Below are 19,580 nucleotides of genomic sequence, written 5' to 3'. Positions count from 1 at the left end.
TTATGTGTGGACATAATATGTCATATAAAGTGACGCTGGCAGACCAGATGCCAGCTTGGTCCAAGGTCCCTATGTCTCCAGGGAGCCCTGACAGATACATGGCTGGAATCATTCTGGCTCACCTGTGTGACAGCATTGTTAAAGCAGCCATTAGAACGATAAGAATGTGTTTAGTGTTGGTCTTTATTGGATGCTTGTGAGTTGCTGCCTGCATTAATGTCACTCATAACATCTATATCCCATAGTGTAAGGTGATAGCCGAGCTGCTGTACTGTGAAAATCTATGTAAACCACCAGGCAGGAGAGAGACATTAACTAGTGTGAAGTGCTGATCACCAACAGAAGGTGTTCTGTCCTGCCCAACGGGAAAGATCCATCGACCCCAGACGGATGCTTTGGGATGATAAAGAGGACAAAAGATGTTTGTTGTTTTGCCCCTGCCCCTCATGAAGATGAATCATGCAAGTGGATTTCTCCCATCAGCTGATCTTGCAGCTCAGAGCACAAGGAGGAGGGGGATAAAAACCCCTAACAAGATGGAACTGTGTCTCTGTGCTGCTTGGACTCTGGGGGAAAAGGTCTTTAGGCATAAGCAAGTGTTCCCCAGCTGCTTAGCTTGAGTTAGCCCTAAAAGTCATATAGAGCTTGCTGATTATAGAAACCTTTTTTTTTTTTTTTTAATTAAGATTGTAACTCATTTGTGTGTGTACATTTACCTGCTTTAACCTTGTAAATAACTCTCATTTGCTTTTCCTACTGAATAAATCTTTAGATAATTTATTATAGGACTGGCTACATATGTTGTCTCCAGTATAAGATCTAAGGGGCACTTGGCCTGGGGTGAGTGATTGGTCCTTTGGGATTGGCAGTAAGCTGAATATTGCTGTGATCCTTAGTGTAAGGGACCATCTGTCACACAGGCAGGGCCACTTGGGGGGCGAGATCGGAGTACCCAAAGGGATTGTCTGTAGCACCCTGGTTACGCTGCTATAGTGCCTGAGGAGTTTACACTTGACAGCTGGTGAAATCTAAGTACAAAACACATCCGTTTTGGGCTGTGTGCCCTGCTTCCTAAGCGGCTGCCCTGTCGTTGGTACTCCAGCTCTTGTGTCACTGCAGGCAGCTTTACATAAACATGCTAGGGAGAGCATCCCATGGACAGCAACAAACCCAATATCTCGTGTTATTGCCCCCACGCTCTGTGCGACACGGGATTAGAGCAGGTTCAAAGGTGCAAACAGGTCTTTGGTCAAACCCCGAACAGCTGCTCACTTCAGCCGTATCTCCTTCGCAGGCAGGTTACTGTTCGGTTTAGTCTTAGAGGAAGCAGCTCCTGCAATCAGACCCTCACTAGAATATTCAGCAGGACTGGGGCCAAGTGCTGCTCCGTAGGGGTAGCATCCAGCACAACAGGCCTAATCCTGAGTGAGGCCTGTGGGTGCTGCCCTAATACAAATAATAATCATCAGCATTACTCCCAGTACCCACTTGTCTGTATCGTGTTTGAAAAGCTCCACCCGAGACAGGGAACATGACCAACTCTCTGACAGCAGCAGTCAGCAGATGGCACCGGTACAAATAACCCCACAGGTCCATTGTCTTGGTGCAGGAGCAGTGCACAATCTTTGAGAAAAGGTTGTATTGTTGTTCATCTTGTGATGCAGTTTCTCTTGTGGATCTGTGGCAAACAGCAAGGGAGTTTGCTCTCTGCTTTAATCTCTCTGGCTAGAGCAATTCTTGGGGCTGAGTTGCTTCCTGGGAACCAGGCATTGCTGTTGGCGGAGGTTCCTGGCACTGGGTGTTTCTGGTGCCATTTGTGACTGGCTCTGTCCCAGGACTGGTGTATCTAGACTAAACAAGCTACACGCCAAGAAAAGACCCTGACTTCCCATCACTGATTTCTCCTCCAATGGAACCCTGCTCCACAAGGCCGACATCTGTAACCCGCAATACCATGCGACTTCACATGCCACCAGTTGTGGACAGTTGAAGAGTTTGTGGCTATAGGCAGGGACCTGCCTGGGCCATTTGCGGAGAGCTGGGCTGGCCTGGCAAGCAGGGAAAGGGCTGCAAAACCACTTGCTCAGTGATTCAGAACCAACAATTCCCCGGCTCTAACTGGGGTAGGGCCAGTACTGGCTGCCAGCCAACCGCCCTGCAAGAGCATGGGCCCTGTTGTAAGAGGCCATGGATACCCTGGCCACTGTGCCCTTCCTGTACACGCTCAGCCCCCTGCTCATCATGGGGCATTTCCCTCCCCACACATCCTGCCAGGACTCCCTGGGGCCCGCCTGCCAGCGCTACTGCACGTCCAGAGTCCGGTGACTCCAGCCGGGCCCCAGCAGCCAGGTGTCTCGGCAGAGGCTGGAACCCTTTCCTGGCCTGGGGATTAGCAGTGGGAGGGAAGATCCCGGCGAGTCTCCAGACAGACACCGCGGGAGGGAGGAGCTGTCCGAGCTGGGGGTGGGATCGCGGCGAGCTCCTGCCCTGCCGCCTCCTGGCCGCTCTTCTGTCCCCGGAGTCCGGAGCGGAGGCAGGGAGGGCTGCGGAGCCGCTGCTGGAGCCTGACCCCGGGGGAGGGGAGGTGCCAAGCCCAGGGGCCATGCCGCGCTGTGCGCCTCGCAGTGCCCGGGAGCCCCAGCCAGCCTGAGAGCCGGGGCGGGAGCCAGTCACTCCTCCAGCCCCTCGGGGCGCAGCGGTCCCGGGGCCGGCGCGGGGCGCAGCTCTCCCAGCGCCCAGCCGGCAGCTCCTGGCCGGGCAGCGACGCGCACTCGAGCTCCGGGCAGCCCCATGGCGCCCCCCGGCTGCTGAGGGGCGAGCGGCTCCGGGCTGCCCCGGCCGAGGACATGGCCCTGGAGCGGGCTCTGCTCGCCGCCCGCCAGGGGGACGTGGAGACGCTACGGGCCCTGCAGGCGGAGGGGCTGCTGCGGTCTGGGCTGCGGGACCCGCTGGGCGCCTCGCCCGTTCACCACGCCGCCCGGGCCGGCCGGCTCAGCTGCCTGCGCTACCTGGTGGAGGAGGCGGCGCTGCCGGGCAACAGCCGGGCCCGCAACGGGGCCACCCCGGGCCACGACGCGGCCGCCACCGGCAACCTGGCCTGTCTCCAGTGGCTGCTGACCCAGGGAGGCTGCTGCGTCCAGGTGGGCACCGCGCGGCTCCCCCTTCCCCCCGCCGGGCCCAGCAGCCGAGTCTGGGGCACCCTGCTCCAGCCCCTCTCGGCCATGGGGGCGTCGGGGCCCCGCCTGCTGTGGGTGCCAGGGAGGGACTGGGTGAAGGCAGCGGGGCCCCTCGCCCAGGGGGGTCCAAGACAGCCGGCCCCCCGCCCTGGGATGGAGCTGTGCCCTGGACACAGGCAGGGCAAGCAGCGGGGGTGGGCGGCCACCCTGGGTACACCTTGCGGTCGGTCGGGGCTTGGGAATGGCTGGGGCCTCATGGCCTTGCCCATGGCCTCCAACAAGGAGCATGGAACGAAATCTGGATGACCGGGAGCAGGCCCTTCCTGCGCTGAGCTTCTGCAACTGCATGGCAGGCCAGGTGGAGACACCCCCACTTCCCCCCAGATTATTTATCTCTGTCTTGGCAGAATGAGGTCACCTGTCGGAGAAGCTGGTTTCCACAAATGCAAAAGGCCTGTGGCAAGATGGCCCATGGCTGGCTTCCCTGCCTCCCCATCCCTAGTGTCCCCTCTCTGTTCCCCTGGGCCTGCAGCTGGGTCTGCCTTGGTGGAACACGTAGGTAGCTCCTTTGTGAGGGGCTTGGACTGGAAGGTGGCAGCTCTGACTGGGAGGGGAGGAGGCAGGAAGTAGTGGGCTGAGTTTGGGGCCAGGGCCTCCTGGACTCAAATCCTGGCTCCCACACACAGCCCTTCGGGGCACTCACATCACCTCCCCAGGTCTCCATTTCCTTCCTCTGCCAAGTGTTCCCCTGTCTCCCCGGACACGGTGGGATTAGTGCGTGTTTGTGAGGGGCAGTGTACTGCAGGAGAGTCCCTGGCCTTTGACAGTGGCTTAGCCAGGCTGTCTCCAGCCCCAAGCATTGCTAAGGGTACTGTCAGCCCAGGTGGGAGGCTGCTCCTGCTCCACAGGCCCCGTGTGCTGCCCTTGGCTCTGGGGCTGGATTCCATCCCTGACTAGACGGAAGAATGGACGATGTCTGGGTGACGCATCGTCATTATTTGTATTTATTAAGGCCCACGGCACAGGCAGAGACGTAGCAGCAGAGTCCCGGCCCCAGGAGTTTGCACTCTCAATAGACTAGGCAGATAAAGGGGGGGAGGGGAAGCAGAAGCACAGAGAGAAAAGGGACTTGCTGCTGGGAGCACTACAGTCCCTCTGCTTGGCAGCTGCACACGGGCCACTTGAAGGTGTTGCTGGACGGCCTTATCATCTTCCCCTGCCTGCTCCCATCAAAGCAGGAATCCTGGTGTTCATTGGTGGTGAAGACTGGCCTGTGGACCCAGCAGCTAGAACTGACAACCAGCCGTGACATTTACCAAGTGTTGTTCGTCTCCAGGGCGCTTTGCAAACATTCACTCATTAATCATCACAAACACCCGCAAATCATGAATGGAGCAAATTTCTCCTTTCTCTTTTCTTGTCTGTGAATTGTCTATGAACAGATGGTGACAGAAATTATCGAATGTACCTGCAGCCACTAACTCTTGGGCTGCAGGTCACTGAGAACGTAATATTAACCATTCACAATGGCAAATATGGGCTGAAATCCTGGCCCTGTTGGAGTAACTAAGACTTTAGCCATTGTCTTCAATAGTTCAACAGGGTCAGGGTTTCACCCCCAATTTGCACATCGCCCTGGAGCTCACTCCACTAACCAACATTGTCAATTTCAAATTCATGTTGTGTTGGTTAATTCCATAAATCATCCAGTGAGGGAACAGAACTAACATGCCTGGCCAGTATGGTGCAAACTGTGAACTGCCCATATTACAATCCAGCATGCAGCCTGAAAATTAGCTTCCATCAAAGCATCAAGGATTCACACCAAACAGCCATTTTCGGTGGCCAATTGTGCTAAGAAAAGTCAGGGCCTCACATGTTCACGAGACTTGGACAGGGTCAGGCTGAAAGTTGCTTTTCCTGAGAACACATACGCAGGGGTCAGTTTCCCTCTTTGCTCAGGTCCAGGAAGCTGCTGTCATCAGTTAGCTCTGCTTGGGCAGAGGCTAAGGAGTAAGGGATGTGCGCAACCCACAGAAGGATTCAGTGCCATTGCCCGGGTGCGAACTCATCACTCTGATTCCCAGGCCTACACTCGCTGTGCTGCACTGAGGCTGGGCCCTTTTACTGGGGCAGCTCTGTTGTGACCAGAAGTCCCTCGCCCGTCCGCAGTTACCCATGCTTGAGAGCCAGTTAGCCTGCACTGCCGCTCTTAGAGCACTCTCTATAGTGCATATGTGTGCATGTGTGTCAGGAGAGCATGCGCCTGCTCCACAGGCTTCTACAGTCCCGTGCGGTGGGGAGCAGCTACTGAGCAGACGTGGGAGAGGTGACTTCCCATGCTGGTGCACACGAAGTTGCAGTTTGGGAGCCGAACTTTGCAAGCCAGACTTGCGGAGGGTTGGTTTCTTCAGTGCAGCCATGATATTCAGATCCAGAGCTGGACTTTCAGGGGTGTTTGGATCAGACACAGCCCAGAGGCAATCAGCCTGGGCTGGCCCACAGAGCTGTTGGTGCCCTCCTGGCTTGGCCCAGGTGTAACAGGTTGTGCCAGCTGGTTAACAGTTGCCTCTGGGCTGAGGAGCAGGCTGTATGTCTGCTGAATAATTGCAAAGCTATGACTTGGCCTCTGAAACACCTGGGCTTTCTCCCACCTCCAAAGATCTCTCTGGAGCTGAAGATGATCTGTTCTCTTCCTGCCATGCAGTTTCTCCTGGGTGAGTAAGTGAGTGTGAAGGCCAGGTGTCACCACGGCAGGGGTGGAGGAGGGGGATGAGGGAGGGTGGTGGTGGCAGAGTGGGTGTGGCAGTGAGTGTGAGAATGACAGGACAGGTGTCCCGGGGGGGAGGGAGTGGATGTCACGGGGTGGATGCGGGTGAGGGAGTACATCGCACAGTCAGTTAAAACACTAGTTTAAAATTGGTGGCCTGGCTTCAAATGGGGCTTAGGTCACAACAGAATAAATTTGGTCCCAAGCTGCTCTCCAGCAGGGATGTGTCCACCACAGAACCACTCTGCAGTCTGCCCTACCAGGCCCTTTCTACTCCAGAGAGGTCTGGACCGTGATAGCAGGGAGCTGCAAGAGAGAATGCAAGTGTGGACTTACATTGTCCTGCACTGTGTGGAGATTACTCAGGACTGGATGCAGGAGGACCTGCCATGCATGCTAGTATTCCTCCAAACTTACACGATGAGTTACAAGTCCGGCTGTCTCCAATAGCCAGTCTGCTTGAGCATCACAGAGGCTCTGTTCCTTACAGTGCCTGCTCATGAGCGTTGCCCTTTCAGTGGCACCAAGTACCTCATCTAAACTGTACAACACCTGCAGTTCCCTGCAGTGCAGTGACCTTCAGAAACCTCTAAGTGGACACAGAGGTGATCAGGAAGATTGTACTTGGCAATTTAGTCTCGGGGCTGTGTTTAGTTTTTACTCAGTTCTCATTGTATTTACATACCTGCAACTCTTGCATATAATGTTACTGACTTCAGCAGCTGTTTACTGGAGTCCAGTGCTCAGGGTGTGGCCCTAGTATAGGCAGGGATAAAACCAAATCCAGTCACTGTTCCCTCTGGGATTTCAATATCCCCAAAGCACTAGGTGTGTGATTGCTGTGGCTGGGTTGCTCAACTAAGCTATGTCTATTACTGTTCTTGTCAGTCATGCAGTCAAAGATCAGTGATCAGATTAAATGCTGGCCACCAGGCTGGGAGAAGGCTGGACGCAGTATTTTTGTGCGGCCCAAACATTGCTGAACCCTACTGAAACTAAAGACGAGCAAACGCCATACTTTGTGACACAGTTCTGGAGGCAGGAAGGCTGAAATGTAAATGGGAGCCGAGGCGCTCCTGCCTTCGGGTGGCGTGCTGCATTCTGTCTGAGTGGTTCGTTCACATGGTTATGCAATCAGTGCAGACATTCGAGGAATAAGCAGCTTGCTTGCTGCTGGTTGAGAGGTGAAAATGTGACGTTCCTGTGACTTACCTAAAGAGACAGAGGGGGAGAGAGAGATGAGTAAGCCTGGAAGACTGGTTCTGCACAAATCAGAGCCATCTTGGACAAATTCCACTTGCTCTTCTTCATTGTCCTGAGCGCTAGTGATTGAAGTGGGGCTGTGCAGTAACCAAGCGACTGCATGCCAAAGCAACCGTTACTCTCCTGCTGTGGCCACGTAGCAAAATGCCAGCATTCCCTGGTGCATGACCAATAGAGTGGTGGAATGTCGTTCCAGTTAATAGGCATGTCTGTGCCCAGGAAGAACAATCAGTGCATTGTCCATTCATGGGGCAGAAGCGTCCGTGGAGGAGATGGTTGAACAAAAGCACCCAGATATGCTCTCAGTTTAAATGTAATAAATTACTGGGTAGTAGGCCTGACTTTCAGTGGGTTGCACATCCAGTCCCTTGTAACTCAGAGGTGCTGTAGTTTCCACAGGTATATATATTGCTGTTTTTTAAATAGCTCCTTCATTTTCCCCTGGAGATACTACAGCACATGGACAGGACCTGCTCCTACCTCAGCATCAATGATGAAGCGCAGTATTGCCAACTCCCTGCATTCACGAATCACGAGTCAGACCCCCAGGCCCATAAGGCCAGCTTTAAAATAATGAGATTTTAAAAGAACAATAAACATTGGGTTCTTGTTCTTTGTCTTCTGGTTTCTGGTCTTTATGGTGCACTCAGGGCACACATTCAAGTTTTACTCACCAACCATGTGTGCTAGAAATTTCCTTTCAGTAATGAAAGCTCAGGTTCTCATGTAATCAGTTGACTCCAGGAGCCGGGTCTTTAAGTAAAATACCTAATATCATGAGACTTGCAATAAAATCACTTGAGCTGCCAACACTGCTTGATGTGGTTAAACATAGCAGACAGAAATTATTCCATTCTTCCTGCTCTTGGATTTTGATGAGATTTAGTTGCCTGTGATCAATACATGAGGGCTGAAGAAAGGACAGGGGTCGTGTTAATTTGTGCAGGGAAGAGCTGTGAGGCCAGGGCCAGGCCGTCTAAGCATGTGGATATGCAAAAGTTTCTTTATAGCCTATGTCAGTGGTTTTCAAACGGGTACGCGTACCCTTGGAGTACACAGAGATCTTCCAGAGGATACATCAACTCATCTAGCTGTTTACCTAGCTTTACTACAGGCTACATAAAAAGCACTAGTGAGGTCAGTACAAACTAAAATTTCATACAGGCAATGAGAAAGGAAGCAATTTGTCAGTAACAGTGTGTGTGACACTTTTGTATTTTTGTGTCTGATTTTGTAAGCGAATAGTTTCTAAATGTGGTGAAACTTGGGTACGCAACACGAATCAGCCTCCTGAAAGGGTACAGTAATCTGGGACAGTTGAGAGCCAGTGGCCTATGTTGTGGGTAAGTCACTGTACACATGTTCCTGGGGCAACACCTCTCCTCTTGGGTATCTTAGTCCCTTCTTCAACTCTGCTGGAGTTCGGGGTTCTAGGCACCCCCAACAACATTTCTTGCAAGGTCATGGCTTCTTGCTGGAGTTTTGTAAGTCTCCCCAAAAGCACTTGGGTTATTGCACAATGCGAGTTAAAAGGCACCAGATGAGCAGATGGAAGAATTAACAGGCTTACATGCTGGGGCAGAGCCAGCATAGGTGGGTCTGAGCTATGTTAGCACTAGCAGTGATGGAACTTTCCACTCTTACGTTGTCCAACCAAGGCATAGTTTGCAGAAATGCACCTCCTTCCTGACAAGAGCGGGCCTAGCATTTGGCACAGGCTCAAGTTCCCTAACTGTCCTGCTTAGTTCTTGTTTAAAGTTTCCCAGGCGATGGCTACAGACCCAGACCTAGTGTTGTACGTGCCCTTCTGCCCTGCTTCTCTCTCATTCACCGTGAGTAGCCGAATATTCCAGCCTGACTGAGCTGGGAAGGGAGAGCACAGGTGACTTTACCTTTGCAGCTCTCCTCCCCTCAGAAGCTGCTTTGTGGTTTGTCCCTGTACTGCTCAGAGCAGCCCAGGGTGAGGCTCTGGCAGCTGGGCTCGCTGGACCACCCGCTTTCCCCCACCCCCTGGTGACTAAGGGGGGTGGAGTGCAGCACTGCACTGGCTCTACGGGCTTCCAATCTGTCGGGGAACTGTCAGGTGCACAGTCGCACGGCATTACGTCCGAAGCAGCACAAAGGAGCCACAGCAGGGCTGAGCATCGCCGTGGACTCTAATGTGAAGCGAGGAGAGGTGTGAGTTCAGAGGGTCTCACGATATCCAGTGTTTGCTTCTAGCCAGCACGTTGTCTCTCTGCGCCCCCCAGTACTGGCATGCTGGCATCCATGTTACTTTGGATATGGGCTACTTTGTTGTGTGATGCTTTAATATCTCTGTGCTGCCCCCTCTCCCCACCCCCGTCAGTTCCCATTTCAGAGGTGGGGGCTATCCCACGGCTGCCCTTCCCTTCTGAGTCTGTGATCTAGGTGTTACTGAAGATCTCTCTTTATCCCCAGCACACCCTGCTGTCCTGCCGGCCCTCTGGCCTGGAGAGGCTGTCACACTCCATGCCCCCTCAAGCCCTTGGCCTCCCTGCTGAATCTCCCAAGAAGAATGCTATTTATTTATATAATACCAAGCCGGGGGGAAGGGAGGTTGTAATGTGGACACTTTCCCACAAGGTACCCAGCTCAAACCCCTTCACTCGTTCCACAACCGCCCTGACCATTCATATTTCATTCTCCGTGCAGGGCGTGGCTGCAGTTTCCCAAGCTTGTGGCCATTGATAAAACATGGCTGCGAAGGGGGGCTGGAGAGTCTGGCACAGGCGCATGCACTGGAATGTGCAGTCCAGAAAAACCTCAGTGCCCATTCACTGCAGTGTCATGAGCAGCAGGTGCCCCTTGATGCGATGGCAATGGCAACCGTCTGGTTTTATTTCTGCAGGACACAGACAATTGTGGTGCCACGATCCTGCATCTCGCTGCCCGCTTTGGTCACCATGAAGTCATAGACTGGCTGGTGCGCGTTGGAGGCAGCGACCCGAGGATAGCCACGGACACAGGAGCGTTACCGGTTCACTATGCCGCAGCCAAAGGAGATTTCCCTTCATTGCGACTTCTCTTGGAGCCCTGTCCAAAGTAAGAGAGTTTTGGTTTTGGGGATGGATTTGCAGTGAGTTCAGTTCGTTGGTTTCTGTGTGTGTTGTTGGCTGTGTCAGAATATTTAGCGCAACTATAGCATTCGCTTGTTCTTCAGCTTTTGCACAACAGAGGTGACACAAGGCATGGGTTTATAGCGTCCGCATCGCTAAAAGCTGTCATTACAGCACTGCTAACATTTCTGTAACTTTGCCATTCCATCCTATAGCAAAAATTAATGTGTCTGATCTGCTGAATAGCAAGGACTAGAATTTATGGGAAATTTGCAGATTCATATTAAGATTCTCCTTTTTATACATTTATACAATTTTCTGCTGATGCTTGATTACAGCTAGTTTTATTTTTGTAAAACAAGTATAAGGGCTTTCTTACCCACAGGAAAGATTCCTTAGAATCAAATCTAATTTTCCTTAAATTGTGACTTCCTCGGAGCCAAGACTGCTTGGAAAGAACCTAGCACATAGTGGACATTGCTGAAAATAAACACTAAGAAGAACATAGTAGCAAATTTAAATATTAACTTCAGATTCCAAATTGTATTTGTTTTTGGACTGTCCAGTGAGTAACGAATGCGGTGCAATACATGGATTCCTCAATCCGTATACGCTGATTCTCCGGGCCCTGGGATCTGGCTGTAGTCACTTACAGCTGTGCAAATAGCATGTAAAACAGCCCCAGAGCAGAATCCTTTATACAGGTGCCAGACAGTGGAGAAGCAGGCCCATGGGGTGTGTTGCACTGGTCGATTATTAAAATCCTTTCGCTTCTCTTTAGTCCGTTCTTCTACAAGTGGCACATATACCGTGTAAAGTCCTTGCTGAGCAGTACACACCATGTGTCTGCTGCCCTAGGGCCCCATCCTCCAACGCTGGTGCAGGTGAGTAATTTTATTCACAGGAGCTCCTTAGGGAGAGTACTCAGTTGAATAAAGTTACTCACCTGCTTAAGTCTTTGCAGTGTCTGGCTCTAGTGAGGAAGACATGGCTTGTCTGGCTTGGACACAACACCATTTAACAAACAATTGAGGCTGCTTTGGCTGCTAAAAGAATTGTTCTCATTTGTAAAACCTGGGCTTTCTATTGACATGACAGTTTTATCTCAGTGGGAAGTCAAATGTCCGTTCTTTATTATCCCAGGGACAAAGAGGAAGAGGGTGGATTTTAACTTGTGATAGAAATATTGCTCCCTGTTGCAAGTGGTGCTGCTGAGGATTTGTTCCCTGCGCTTTTGGAACTGGGTGATAACACAGTCGCCTTTGTCCAGGCTATAGTTATGTAAATGGATTAGGCTGCCCTGCAGGAGAAAAAAGGCTGTTCAAATGTGTGGCAAGACAAGCTTTCTCGTTGTTTAAGGAATGTAGACTTGTGAGAGGGCTGCGGACGTCAAGGCCTCTGTGTATTTTCAGATGACACATTCTGTGCATGGTAAAATCCGGGAGTACTGGGGTCTTTTTTAACAGGTTATCACAGGTTATATATCAGAATTCCCGTATATTCTGAAAACAAACCAGTTCTTAGGGCAGCAATAGCCAGCACTGCTGCTAGGATGAACTCATGATGGGCTGCCATGGTCATTCCTTTCTACCTCCTGATTTCTGTTGCTTAGAACTTGCTCAGATCCAAGCTCTCAGGAAGTCAGTCAAACCCAGGCATGTTATCAGATATCTGAGGCAAACTCACTGTTGAGATGAGTGAGTGAGTGCAGCTCTTCACTTCCAAAGAGCTATGCCCATGTCTACTGCAGGAGAGAGTGTGGGGTGAAACCCATCCGTATGTAGAGACGGCACACAGCATAGGCAAGCCGTACATTCCACATAAGAGCAACGCACAGATCAAGGACTGGCCCTCTACACAGGGGTGAATTTCACCTGTGCTGATAATCTCTGTTCTCTGACCGTGAACCTGTCTTTGGGTTTAATGCTCCTACCTGGAGATTAAACGTCTGTCCCCAAAATAGCTGCTTTCTCTTTGCAGCTGGGAATGGGGGTTCCAGCTCTCGACTGTGACCCTGCACAAGTTGCCTCATAGCCTGCTGGCTGTGGAACCAAAATGCTAGGTCAACAGAGAGCAACTATGAAATGATCAGGGGTGAGAAAAGCAGGTCACCCAAACACCACAGATTACACAACTTCTAATCTGATTTTCCATGCTGGGCAGGAGGATCGGTCTATAAATACCCTGCAACTCTTTGCGGAACGTGCGTGGTAATTAACGCTCCATTACACGGGAACTTTTCACAGGAAGATTCTTTGTAAACACACTTTTGACAAAGCAGGACAAAATCAAATACTCAGTAATACAACAGCCAAAATGCAGTCACTTCTGTGCCCTCACAGAGTGTCAGCAACGTCTCCCCACACATCACAGCTCACACTCACACAGTGCCAGACTGGGGGAGAGCAAAGTAAATCCCTTCCAGCAAAAACCCCAGCCCCCTAACTGGGCACAGGGGTCACAGGGCAGCAAGTGATGATTCTGGATCATGAATAAGGTGCCAACAACTGATAATGAGGCAGAACACAATGGCTTTTCGAGAGATGCTTTAACCTCATCCCTGCCAGAGCCTGGCTGGGTCTCTTCTCCCCAACTGATTGCTACAGAGACCCTGACTAAGGAAACTTCACCCAGCCATGGGCCTGCTTGCCAGCTTGACAGGAGCGTGCTGCACTGCACTGTCCACTGTTGCAGTCTCTCTACCATGCTGCGGAAGAGAAGATCGTGTTATACTTATAAAATAAACAGCGGGATCTTATTCAGGGCATAAGGCGGTATGCTGCATTTATTATGAATACAAAAAAGAAAAACATTTTAAAAAGCAATTGCCTAAAACACACTCACACACACACAGAGTTCTGCAGGAGGGATATAATTACCAGTCCCTTGTTGCCCGAGCTGAATCAATGGCCAGGTGATTCAGACAGGAGGGTGGAGCCAGGCTCTGTCGGTCGCGACACAATGCTCCTTGGGGTTTGCAGAACGAGCCCAAAGTCCAGGTTTCTTCTCTCCAATTTCATACTCATCCATCCCCATTCGGGTCTTTGGATTTGCCATGTCAGATAGTCTCCTTGTTTGATGTAGTCGTCAGTTACGTTTGACATTGCAAGTGTGACAGCTTTCTCATTATTCTTTCATTCCTGTTTCACACTTCATTCTGTTCTTGTCCTTGGGTGTTAACTCCCCTGTTTTCTGGGGTTATCTTGATCTTCGGCCATCTGAGTTGTAAAAGTTCTTCAAACAAAAGCACCTTCTCTCCCTCCTGTCCTTGGAGGCTGAGAACCATTATCTCAGCAGTTATTTCCTCGCTGTCTTATTTCAACAGACTCAAACTGCATTCACTCCTCATTCATACTTTGCTAAAAATCATTACATTCTTATTCCATTACATTGGTAACAATTATCTTATACTTACTTACTAACATAATAAAATCCTTATACCTACACCAATTTTATTTATACCAATTTTACTAACAGAAAATAAAAGAAATCTTATTTACCCTCTCATTGCCCCATGACTGACACATCAGCCACGTTCCTTCACTTGTAAATTATCACAATTAGTTCCCAAACATTCCTTCGTAGATGTTCACAAGCAGGGCCCCAATGTGTCATAAATGTTAAATCACAAAAACTTTAGGCAGGATGTTCCCAGTCATATATTTAAGTAGTCAATTATCATAGTGGGGCCTGGGACGGCATGAACAAACAATCAATGTGTCCGGAACATCCCTATCTAAAATGCCTAGTTTTATTTTTTCTCACTGTGAGGATTAACCCTTAAGCTTCAAATAGTATCCATGGTCCGGGCCTGCTCTGGTTCAGGCCTACATCACAGTGCTGGGGGCTACAATCGGAAGCTCCAGAGCAGAGCCATGCTGAGGCCCTACAGTATTTCCACTAGGACACGCTGACACAGCCACATCACAGAAGCCTCCTAAGGGGCTTGGCAGAACGGGTTTGCTAAGGCTGCTTCTTACGTACACAGGCGGGAAGAACCGAGACCTAATTAGAACAAAGCGTTTGCTGGCGGCAGCTGCCCCTTGAGCTGATGACAGCTAACTCGCCTGGTGAGAATGATGTTCCAGAACCCCCATGCATTGCTCCTCCGGTCCCGTGCATGGCCTATTCCACAGTTATGGAACCTAACCCTGAGTCACTAATGTATTTACTGAGGTTGGGAAGTGGAACTAGGTGACTGCTCTGGTGACACACCACTTGGTCTTTTTTCTGCAGATTGATGGTGTCTGCAGAATCCCACTTCTAACATGCATTGGGTGTGATCGAAACACAAAGGAATGTCAGAAAGTTTGTTAGACAATCACCAATGCATGTTACTGGACAAAGCAGGATTTCTGGATTTTCCTGGGTGGTTTTGCTGTCTATTATATAAATCATCACTTTGTTTTTAGAAACAAAGAAAAACGTCAAAATATTTTTCTCTTTTAAATGAAAGCCAAAATCCCATGAATTGGCTATGCTAGCGATCGAACCTGACATTAAGATCAAAAGGGGATTTACCGTGAGTGCTTTCACAGAAGCAGCAGCCTTTTCTGTATGTATATTTTATATCTTTAATTAAAAATCTTAACAAATTATTGTAGTAACCATGGCGATTGCACTCATCCTCCATCACTGCTTTGGGACCAATATGTATTTAGGCAACAACTTTAATAGAAGACATAGTCTGTGCAGTAATAGACTGCAAGGCTTTATGCAATGTGTGTGTGTGTACATTTCCTTGGATGCACTGAAATAGCAGCATGCAGATCAGGCACTTGCTTGCAATCCACTCATTTGAGAGAAGCATCAACAAAAGCTGCTGCTAATTCCTTGACCCAAGTTTTCTACAGATTTCAGCTACAGTGGGAGTCAGCTCCCCTGTGGGCTGGAAACGTATCATCAGGCAAACGTATCTGACTTTCACAACTGAATGAGTAATGCCCTGACTATACCGGTGCTATTGGGGGAACATCCTAACATGCGTGACTTGCAACAAACGCTCCTTGTTGCCCTTTACTTTTTACACACTGTCTCCAGCACAGGAAATCAGACACGTCACAGCAGATAAACCATACAGGTAAATACAAGCAAACTAAGTGGATTACAATATCTCAGGCAAGCAGCATCTGTTTATGTGGCAATGCCGAGCATGGGGGAGCACACTGCTCACATTTCAGGGGAAAGAATGGCCTGAGCCTAGATAGAGGAGGGGGCAAAGTAGGAGGCTCCAGGCATGGTATCCTTATTAGGGAAAGGGCGAAGCAATGCAGATGAGCCGTAAAGGGTCAAGGGGTCAGTTAGGTGCGTGGAGGTTGTTCCAGACCACTCTCACAAAGTGTCAATGGGAAGCACAGCAGTGGAATGGTTGAATATCCATTTAGTAACATACAGGAGTTTAGCTGTAAGACTCCCAGTAAAATCCATGCAAGTGATATGGCAGGAACCCCAGTTAACAATGGGAAAGGTCTTACACCCGCCCTCCCCCAAACGCACTCAACAGAAGAAGGGTCCCTGAGTTTTTCTGACTAAGTAAGCTCTTAATTAACCATGTCTTAGTCACAGCCCTTTTACATTTAATTTTATGCTTCTCCTGCAGTTACTTTTGCTGTGATCACCTGTCTTCTTTAGTTAAGAAATCACATGAATTATTTACTCTGAGATAAGATCATTCTGCTTATGGTCCCTTCTGCTAACTGCGCGATGTGAGGCTCCATTACAGACCCTTGAAATTCTATCTCTGAGTGCTGCAGTACCAGCTAGCTGGCAGGACGCAGCAGTAACAGTTCAATGGGAAGGGAGGTCAGTATCATGGATGGGTTTGTAGATATATTACAGACAAAAACTATATTGAAAGAACATTATAGATTGCAAATTCAAGCACTCAAAAGCTAGGAAATGCCAGAATTAAGGTCCCTTTTTACACCTGAGGTAATCAGTAACTGGTAGTAGTAGAAGGTTTTTATCTTCGATGTGGACCAGTCACTAGAGGGCGATGAGACACACCATTTGCCAGACAGTGGAGGAATGTTGGGCCTTAGGAATTTTGGGTTCCATTCCACATTCTGGACAGGAGTCTTCCCTAGTGGTTACAGACCCTTTTGCCTCCATCATTTTCCCCTCACTCACTCACTCACTCACACACACATACGCACCCACCCACCCTATCTGACTCCTGTCCCCACCAGTTTGTTCCTTTGCCGCACTGCTCCTATGCCCCACCGCCCGGCTTTGCTCCCCACTCCCAGCTTCTGTATCCAAGTCAGTTTACCTCCTCCTTCTCCTCCATGCTGCCTGGGTGCCTGAACATTCGTGAACTGTGATTTTCAGAGCTCATAACTTGGCCAAATTCGGGTGGGCTTGTCACAAGTCACCCTCTACCCCGCTGCTTTTCCAGTCCCTGCTGCAAAACATGAAACATGAGCTCCACAGCAAAACAGTTGTCAGAATTTTTTTTAACCTTAACCAAAAAACATATTTTTCCTTTATTTCATTTTTCATAGCATCACAGAAGTGCAGGACTGGAAGGGACCTGGAGAGGACTTCTAGTCCAGTCCCCTGCACTCAAGGCAGGATACGGACATGGCTGAACTGATTTTTGCTGAAATTTACCCCAAAAAAATCAGTTTGAGGCAGACACTTGGCCTGGAGAATTTCAGCCTAGATGGTTATAGTTTGACAAAGTCATTAGCAACTGAAACAGACACTTATAACGGAAAGCTTGAGACAACCTAACTATGCCCTGGTCCACACTCACCTGGCGATTCGGCGGCAGTAGACGGGAGTTATGCAAACTACGCAGAGTAGCTTGCGTAACATACGTCGACTGCTGTGCTTCCTTCTGCGCGCTGTCTACACTGCACTGTTCCCGTTGACGCAGCTCTCCGCTACTTGACAGCGTGGTTTTACTCAGTCGACTTCCTGATCAATTGAGCGGGTCTACACTGACTGCTCAATCGATCCGGAAAGATCTATGGCCTAAGCTAACAGAATGTTAGAAACCATTAGGAAAGGGAGAGATAATAAGCCAGAAAATATCACAGTGCCACTATAGAAATCCAGGCACAGCCACACCGTGAATACTGCGTGAATGCTGGTCACCCCATCTCAAAAAAGATAATTGGAAAAAGGACAGAGAAGGGCAACAAAAATGATTAGGGATATGGAATAGCTTCCATATGAGGAGAGATTAAAAAGACTGGGACTGTTCAGCTTAAAAAAGACATGCCAAGGGGACGGGGGGGATTTACAGAAGAGATCTATAAAATCACGATTGGTGTGGAGAAAGTGAATAGGGAAATATTATTTACCCCTTCATGTAACACAAGAACAGGGATCACCCAGTGAAATTAATAGGCAGCAGGTTTAAAACAAATATAAAGAAGTGTTTCTTCACACAGCACACAGTTAACCTGTGGAACTCATTGGTCAGGGAATGTTGTGTAAATGTATCCAGAAGTATAAGTGGGTTAAAAAAAGAACCAGATAAGTCCATGGAGGATAGATCCATCACTGGCTATTAGCCAAGAGGGGCAGGCCACGACCCCATGTTCTGGGTTTCCCTAAACTTCTGACTGCCAGAAGCTGGGACTGGATGATAGGTTGAATCACTGGATGAATTGCCCTGCTCTGTTCTTTCCCTCTAATGCATGTAGCACTGGTTGCTGTGGGAAGACAGGATATTGGGCTAGCTGGGCCATCGGTCTGACCCAGTGTGGTCATTTGTGTTCTTAACCTTATCCATGGCGTTGCCTATAATAGACGCACATGCACACGGAACGCATTGTTCCTTTTGAGTTGGCCTCTGCTGGGGAACGAGTGCCTTGAATTCTGCTGCAGACGCCATAATCCAACGTTGCTCACCAGACTGCTACTGACTGCATTGGCCACTTGTCCCTGCCACGTCCCGTACTCCAGCTGTGGGCCCCGTCCACCTCTAGCGCAGGGGCTGCAATGCAGACTGGCGGTTTGCTGCAGGGCACATCCAAGTAGCTCAGAGTGTAAACCCAGGGCAGCCCAGTGCGGCTTGTAGCTGGGACGGGTCTAGCGCTGGCCATGGGCTCCCGGAGCAGGGCACTGCCAGGATGCCATGGAGGGAAGCTAGCTGGCTCTGCACTGGTGTGAGGGGCATGGGGGTGCTGGTGGACAGGGAGCTGCTCCAGAGGCAATACTACCTGGTTCTGCTGCTGACTTGTGTTGTACTTTGAAAAGTGAATTTAAGTCCACCAACATCTTTCTTTCTCGGGGTTCCCCGTGCACCTTGAGGCTCCGGCCATGAGAGAGGCTCTCTCATGGGATCTTCAGCCTGGTGGAAGCTGGCAGCAGTGGGGATCTCATGGGAGCCTGTTCTCCTGTTTGCCTTCACTGCCCTGAGTTGCTGACAGCTCAGAGAAGGCCCCAGGCTCGGGGATGTTCTTTTGAATGATTGTGTGCGGTTTGCCAATTGCTAGCATGGGGAGGGGGACTCCCCACCCGCCAGCCACGCTGAGCATCTGCTGCACAGCAGCCTGGGGATCGACCCGCCACGCCCCTGGAGCCTGCAGAACAAGAGCTGGAGGCAGTGGGCCTGGCTTTCCATGTTTCAGCCGCCAGAGTGGAGTGAGATGCCCAGTGGAATGGGCACAAGCCAGCAGGCTGCTGGGCCAGCCTGGCTTCATGCTCTTTGCCCCTTGGGCTGCAACAGACTGAGTACCAGGAGAGTCTCCTTTTGCTGGGGGCAGTCCCACCTTTACCTCTGCCTTGTGAACCGAGGGGAAGCATTCCCAGCAAGAGGGCAATGGCTTATTTCCAGTGTTTCCAGAACTTGGCATGTCTCCGAGCTCCGGCACCGGAGTTCCTGGGTGCACGGCGTACCGAGGGCCTCTCTAGCCTCCCTGCTGACACTGGGGGGCCAATTCGCTGTCTGCCTGGGGTATTTCTAAAGGATCCTTCCCTGCAGTCACCTGCTGCTACGTAAAAATCCAACACATTAGAGCCAGAAAGGAACTGAAGCTTTTGCTGCCTCTGCCCCAGGTTGCTGTGCTAAGAGCAGGGCCTTTCCGCTCGTGACCTTTCTCTGTGCGTGCTGAGTTCCGGCTGGGCTGGGGAGATGGTATTTTAGCACCGCTTGTCGCAACGAACAGTTGGGCCCTGGCAGAAGTGAGGTAAAGCTCCCTAGCTTTGCTTCTGGAGACATTAGCCAGCTCCCGCCCACAAGCTGCCCCCAAGCTCAGGCCAGCCTGACGAATGCATTGCACTTCACCGATTAAACGAATTGCATTAGTAGCATTAGCCCCGGTAATGCAAGGTGCTGAT

The 19,580-nt window shown here is 50.3% G+C and overlaps 2 protein-coding genes across 3 annotated transcripts in view; one reads left to right on the top strand and one right to left on the bottom strand.

Moving 5' to 3' along the window:
• The window catches only part of RPL22 (ribosomal protein L22), a 382,415-nt gene that overhangs the window by 294,903 nt on the left and 67,932 nt on the right, over positions 1 to 19,580 (bottom strand). The gene's annotated exons all lie outside the window — the stretch shown is intronic.
• The window catches only part of ESPN (espin), a 77,420-nt gene continuing 60,686 nt past the window's right edge, over positions 2,847 to 19,580 (top strand). For both annotated transcript variants that reach the window (XM_067567064.1, XM_067567063.1), the window contains exons 1-2: positions 2,847 to 3,140; positions 10,079 to 10,272. In XM_067567064.1, the coding sequence (XP_067423165.1) occupies positions 2,847 to 3,140; positions 10,079 to 10,272 (488 nt within the window). The remainder of the gene's footprint in view (positions 3,141 to 10,078; positions 10,273 to 19,580) is intronic.

This window comes from Emydura macquarii, unplaced genomic scaffold, assembly GCF_026122565.2.
Source record: "Emydura macquarii macquarii isolate MOO-44397 ecotype Brisbane River unplaced genomic scaffold, CSIRO-AGI_Emac_v2 contig_2768, whole genome shotgun sequence".
Lineage (NCBI taxonomy): Eukaryota > Metazoa > Chordata > Testudines > Chelidae > Emydura > Emydura macquarii.
The sequence above is the reverse complement of the archived record's forward strand: the minus strand, read 5'-3'. Positions and strand labels throughout refer to the sequence as shown.